General features: G+C 48.3%; 1 protein-coding gene across 1 annotated transcript; it reads right to left on the minus strand.

Moving 5' to 3' along the window:
• Positions 1 to 809: 809 nt before the first annotated feature.
• Positions 810 to 4,485, minus strand: LOC134475241 (endogenous retrovirus group K member 113 Gag polyprotein-like). Its single transcript, XM_063244956.1, has 2 exons — positions 3,929 to 4,485; positions 810 to 3,539 (listed from the first exon to the last, which is right to left on the minus strand). Exon 2 carries the CDS (start codon positions 3,339 to 3,341, stop codon positions 2,625 to 2,627), a length of 717 nt encoding a protein of 238 aa, XP_063101026.1. The 5' UTR covers positions 3,342 to 3,539; positions 3,929 to 4,485; the 3' UTR covers positions 810 to 2,624.
• Between the last annotated feature and the right edge of the window lie 2,191 nt (positions 4,486 to 6,676).

The following is a 6,676-nucleotide window of genomic DNA, read 5'->3' on the forward strand; positions in this document are numbered from 1 at the left end:
CACTGACACCACATTCAGCTTCCAGTTTAAGCCTTGGGTGAGGTCCCTCTATCTTGCTGTGAATATGTGATAAATGCTTAAGAAACTGTTGCATTCAGGAGACTGTTTCACTCTTGGAATCCTTGTTGCAGACACACCAATTCCCTTTGGCTCCTATGACCCCTCAGGTGGCCTAACTCCCAGTGTCTTTCGGCCTTAAGAGTGGCCTCAATGTCCACTCGTGACACTCCCTGACTGAGTTAGGTATATATGTCCCAAGTTCTCTACATTAAGCTACTAAGTTACTCAAATGTTCATGTGCTTTTCACACATAAATAAATGTTTTCTCTGGTTAATCTGTCTTTTGTCAACTTCATTTGAAGACCCCAGACACTGAACTTAAAAAGGTAGGAGACAAGATTTTGCTCCCTGAAGCAAGTTCTTACAGGACTCATAATCTGAAGTTTTCAATATTGTAATAATCCTTCTCTATTGCAATAGTACCCCTCTTTGTGCTATAATAATACTTTTGAATAATTTTTCTCTCCAGACCTAACTCCAGATTTATTTTTTCTGACAGTGACCCTATGCACAGTGCCCAGGCAGTCTTGACAGCTACACTACTGATTTAATAGGCTTGATTGTGCAGCAATCCCATCTGCTAGTTTTGTTTGGATGTTATTATAAGCTCTGTAGGCAACTTAGAGGTTCATTAAACTGGTTCTTAAAACAACAGAAAAAAAAATCAAGACATTCCAGAGTTTAGTAAAACAAGATTAAGTGTCGATGTCCGCTCCCGGCCGGCAGGAAGGACACACGACACAGTCTGGTAGTGGACAACCTTTTCTTTTTATTTTTCTTCTCCGTACAGCCTGCCCTGGGTTCTCCCAGCTGAAGCCTCCTTTGGTCCGCTCCCCGCGGCTCCTTTTGTGCTTCAGCCTGCCCCAAAGCCTCTACCGGTCCGCTCTCCGCGGCTCCTTTTGGGCTTCTACTTCCGGGCTTCTATCTGGCTTCTTCTTCCGCCCAGGGGTGGCACCGGTATATATACGGATACAGTGTCCAATCATGTTAAAGTAAGCAAGGCAAGCTGATTGGCTAACATCATCAGTTGCCAGGCAGACTATATTGTTGAGCGGGTTGTTTACGCGGTAAGCAGGAAACTAACATATTCGATGGGAGGGGTAATCTACCTCAGGCCTCACTCTTTACTACAGGCCTCACGTCCGCCAAGTGAGGCGACCGGGCTCGGGGCTGCGGCTCCCAACATCTCCCCCTTTTTTATTTTTTATGAATGTGCGCATCGTAGCCCTTCCTGGACTGGGTGCAGAGGCTTATGCCCTATGTGTAGGCCCACCGTAGGTCCTTGGCTTAGACCCTGGTCGGCCGTCCCATGGTCTGCCAAGGCCCTGAGGCCCTCGTCCTTTTTCTAGGGCCAGGCACAAACTGGACGGAACCTGGATGCACACAAGCTTGCACTCATTTTCTCTCCGTAAAGAAATCCCCTTGGAGAGAAATTTAGACCTGGGCAGCATCTAACAGTCCAGCGGCTTACGTGCAGGATGGGGTAGGGCCTGGCTTAGGTCGAGTCATGCTGGGGAGGCACGCTCTTACCCGTCATTGACTCATCTACCCTGCTGTGTATTGTCACCTTATGGAGGAGAATGAAGGATGCCCGCCATATCTAGACTCGGTCGTGGGCCAATCGAGCAAGCCATGCATATGCCTGAGGATCTTTTTGTCCATTTCGGGCTACCGCTATTTCTATTCATCTTGTTGGTTGGTCTGTGATGGATCTCCGGTAGGGCAGGTCTGATCTTCAGTCGAGGGCTTTGTTGCCCGTGTCAGTCTCTCCGGTATCCACAGTGGTTCTCGTCCCGGTTCCTGTGGGAAAACACAAACCGCGCCTCGGTTCCAGCTGATTACTGGATCCGGGCCCATCCATTGTCCTGTCAGGACATCTTTCCACTTCACCCACCCTTTATGGTTGGGGGAAGGGTTGCAGTGCTCCACAGCTGGGGAGCGATTATCATTATTTAAATTTAAAAAATTGTGTGTGAATAGTGCCATGGATAATCGTGCCTTTGGGGCCAGGCCTTGGCCTACTCCCCCTTTTTGTTTTTGTAAAATTTCTTTGAGGCTTCTATGAGCCCTCTCAATGATTCCTTGACCTTGGGGATTGTATGGGATACCATGTTTTAATTGAACCTCCATCATTTTGCAGAACTCATTGAAAGCTTTGCCTATATAGGCTGGTCCATTATCAGTTTTTAATATTTTTGGTTTGCCCCATGCGGCCCAAGCCGCCAGGCAATGATTGATCACATTAGACACTTTTTCACCTGTTTCTGCTGTTGCAAATATGACGCGAGAACAGGTGTCTGTGGAAACATGAACATATTTAAGAGTCCCAAACTCCTGTATATGTGTGATGTCCATCTGCCAAACATCACCAGGGATCAAACCTCGAGGGTTTACTCCCCCTTTTTGTTTTTTATTTTTTATTTTTATCTTTTTCGTTTTTTTTTTTTTTTTTTTTTTTTTTTTATTGGTACCAGGGATCGAACTAACAACTGCACACTTGCAAGGCAGGCGCTTAAGCCGCTGAGCTAAATCCCCAGCCCCTTTTTCCTCGACCGGCGTTTTTCTCAGCCTGCTCGGCAGAGTAGCCGCCCATGAAAATACCGTCTGCCCAGCGGCGCGACGTCATAAGACTGCGGTCGCGACAGAGTGAAACGGGGCGTCACTTCCTGTGCCGGCTGAGGGAAGGGAGGGTTTCCTGTGGCGGCCTCTCGGCGGGGAGCCGCTTTTAGAAAAGAGCTCCAGGGCGGAGCGGATGGCTCTCTATCTCCTCCCCGCCAGAGAGCGCCGGGGAACCGAGTCTGACAATCAGCGCGCCGACCCTCTCCCACAAGCATTCTCTTGTTCCACCCCCGGTCTCCCCGATTGGCGTTTCTCTCAGCCTGCTCTGCAGAGGACTCTGCATACCAGGCTCGCCAATCCAGGTAACCACCCGAGGGCAGACACGCCTTTGCTAGCTGAATCCAGTCCGCGGGGGTGAGGGGCCCAGAAGACAGATTCTCCAGCATGGCAATGGTGTAAGGCGCAGTCGGCCCAAAGGTTGTAACTGCATTTTTAAGTTCTCTAATCTGCTTTATCTCAAAAGGCTCCCGTACATTGCGTCCCTGACCCATAGCTACTTGTACAGGAAATATCTCGTAGGGGTCACTATCCATCCCAGGTGGTGGATGTACCTCATGAAACAAGCGTCCCCCCTGCCAAAGCCGCCTGTAAAAATACCGACCTGCCGGCGGCGGAGCATAAGACAGCGGCCGTGATTGGGCGGAGAATGGGGGCCCGTGCATCACTTCCTGTTCTGGCGAAAGGGGGGGGGGCTCCCAGGCGGCCGCCTCGTGGCGAGGGATCGCCTCCGGGAACGGCCCCCAGGGTGGGGCGGAAGGCTTTGCCTCCCTCTCGCGCCGGGGCGCACTCAGGAGCTCTCTACTCCTCCGAAGACCAGGTTGAGCAGAGCGCAATTCGCGGGGCAACGCTGGAAAAGAACCCTGCGACTCCTTATTGAGCGACTTAGGCTCCTGACAGCTGGTCTCTTTGGCCTCCTTGCCATTCAACTTTCCCTCGTCCTCGGAGTCAGACGACTCCGAGGCTAGAGCCCCGTCCTTCTCCTTAGCATCCTTGTTCCCCTTGACGGACACCTCTCGGGAGCTCCCTGACTGGGCCTGCTCAGATACCCTGCGTACTTTTGTAAGCTCTTGAGAGCTTTCTCCACAACCACCCTCGCTCTTAGTGCCGCTACCTAGCATGTTTCCCATTTTTTAATATGTTACTCACCGCGTGAGGCCCAAGGAATCTGCCACTTACGCGTGAGCCTGAGGGGAGTCTAAAAGCCCTGTAGGTGCGCGCCACCCAGAGCCCAGGCTTATCCCCAACTCACCTGTCTCGCAGCTCTGTACTGGAGCGTTGTCCACTTCCACGTCGCGGGGGTGATCAGTCCCCGGGCGGGCCTCCAAATGTCGATGTCCGCTCCCGGCCGGCAGGAAGGACACACGACACAGTCTGGTAGTGGACAACCTTTTCTTTTTATTTTCCTTCTCCGTACAGCCTGCCCTGGGTTCTCCCAGCTGAAGCCTCCTTTGGTCCGCTCCCCGCGGCTCCTTTTGTGCTTCAGCCTGCCCCAAAGCCTCTACCGGTCCGCTCTCCGCGGCTCCTTTTGGGCTTCTACTTCCGGGCTTCTATCTGGCTTCTTCTTCCGCCCAGGGGTGGCACCGGTATATATACGGATACAGTGTCCAATCATGTTAAAGTAAGCAAGGCAAGCTGATTGGCTAACATCATCAGTTGCCAGGCAGACTATATTGTTGAGCGGGTTGTTTACGCGGTAAGCAGGAAACTAACATATTCGATGGGAGGGGTAATCTACCTCAGGCCTCACTCTTTACTACAGGCCTCACGTCCGCCAAGTGAGGCGACCGGGCTCGGGGCTGCGGCTCCCAACAATTAAGATGTTCAATTATGTCCTGCCATATCACACTGTAAGACTAGACCTATTTTGACTGAAATCTGCAAAACTTCCACATTAGTATGTCATTAATGTGACAACCACAACCATGAAAAGGCAAGAAGACAGAAAAGCATACTGAACCTGTTGCTCATGGGAATGAATTTGACAAATTCCAGCTTGTCTGAACTTTGGCACTTGGAACCTTGGAAGTGCCCCGCAGAACCACTGTAATTTTCGTTGTTTTGTGTTTGGTTTCTCCAAGGAAGAATAATTTTGGTTTTCTGTTCTTTGTGGTTCTCTTGTACTTCTTGTGCTACATTAGGAAGCTCTCTTAGGGTAGAAACAGAAGACTATTTGAACACTGAAAAAGTGGCTTTATGAACATATTATCTTAATTGCATTTTCAAGTTGAAACACCGGTGAAATTCCTGCCCCAAGTGACTCACACAAAACTAAGTAAAAGACAGCGCCCGAGGCCAGTGAGTATCTTTCCCTTGTCCAGACTTAGCTGGAGTGCTGAGTCTTGGCAGTGATCTGGCATACTCCATGGCACATACACTGTTTTGAGTACATTTGCAGTCCATACGGTCCTCACTCAGGGAGGACCTTTTAGATTTTCTGGGGTTAAAACAAAATCAAAGTCCAAAGCTATAAACAGAATGAGGGAAGCTATAAATCACTGAAGCATAATGTAGCCATTCACTCACCCAGATGCTTTTGAGGGCACCTCTGCCTGCCTACCCTCATCACTTGCCTAAAAAAAGTCCAGGAGCCTTGGCATGGAGCTCCCTTGGGGAACTTAGCAGCTCAGCCTCCTGGTGCATCAATTCTTAGCAGCCCCCAGTGCCCTCTGCTGCCCTTGACATATTGACACTGTGACTCTAAAGATTGATCCAATTAACTAAAGCAATAGAATCTGACCTTTGCAAGATTGTTGTCCTGGCCTTGATTTACTTATGAGGAGAAAATATTCCTCTTTGTTTAAACATTAAATAGCAAATAAATAACGTCTGATGGGTTTAGTCTTTCAAAAGACCAACATTCTGAGTCTGGTAACCTATCTGAAAAACAGTATATACATATATATATATACATATACATACATACATATATATATATATATATATGCATATATATATATATATATATGCATATATATATGCATATATATGTATATATGTGTGGGTAACACAGGTGCACACAATTTTCTTCAACTCAGTTCCTTATAAACAAGTTTTCTTTAATCATCTTCTATGATAGTCTCTAGGGCTGCTGTAAATATTTGTAGACAGAGCCAATAATCTGGATAAACTGGACCAGAGAGATTTCTCACTGGTCAGCTTCAAAGGCAGGGTTAAGGTCAAAGCAGTCCTCTTCGACCAAACAATTCTCTGAGCAATCCTACATAGGTAATGCATAGTTTTTGAAATATTTAAAATTCTTCCAATATGACTATTAGAAGGCTGCATCCTGCAGGCAGAGCTTAGGTGTTTTATGGTTAGAAGAACACATCACTGCACATCTGAACCATAACAGCTATACCCAGACTTTCATTTCTTTCAGAAATGAGGAAGGTGGAGGCCTGCCCTGCAACAAGACAAAGCTGAAAGGCCATGCTGGGCTCAAATTTTCACTGTATGTTTCTGAGGCAAGACTCATGCTCTGGAGCCTGCCGAGGGGAACTCTGCAGCTGAGGCTGAACAGGGAAGCCATCCCTGGCCTCAAGTTCTATATTTGTCTTAATTTTGTGGCATGCACTTGTGGTTGGGCAGGAGCTAAAGTTTGGCTGGAAGCAGTTTGTACTGATTTCCAGGTCCCAAGATTTCTGTTAATAGTGCCAGGCCCATTAGGCCTTGTTATGCTATGCTCCCTACTAGGGCTGAGGTCTTTACTTGTACTTATGGCCCCACCCATCCTGAAATGCACCTGTATTGCAGTCCATCCTACTTCTATGCTGCTGACCCCTGATTCCCCTTCCTTTAGACTTTCACCTGCCATCCATTTTGCACAAACATGGATATGTTTCAATCTCTTCCAAAATAGTACCTCAGTCTCCTTCACCCTGATCAGCAGAGTTGTGGTGTTTTCTATTTAAGGCACCCTGACAGCCTCTTCCACAGCATGAGTTTTGGACTTATCTGGACCCCCAATGGAGGCTTGACAATAACCTGCCCCTCAACT

Source organism: Cavia porcellus, unplaced genomic scaffold (assembly GCF_034190915.1).
Source record: "Cavia porcellus strain 051 isolate PalLab524CR breed Dunkin Hartley unplaced genomic scaffold, mCavPor4.1 scaffold_2, whole genome shotgun sequence".
Classification (NCBI taxonomy): domain Eukaryota; kingdom Metazoa; phylum Chordata; class Mammalia; order Rodentia; family Caviidae; genus Cavia; species Cavia porcellus.

Excerpts from the sequence above, each read along its gene's own strand:
- LOC134475241 (XM_063244956.1), bottom strand. The coding sequence starts at position 3,341 with ATGCACGGGCCCCCATTCTCCGCCCAATCACGGCCGCTGTCTTATGCT.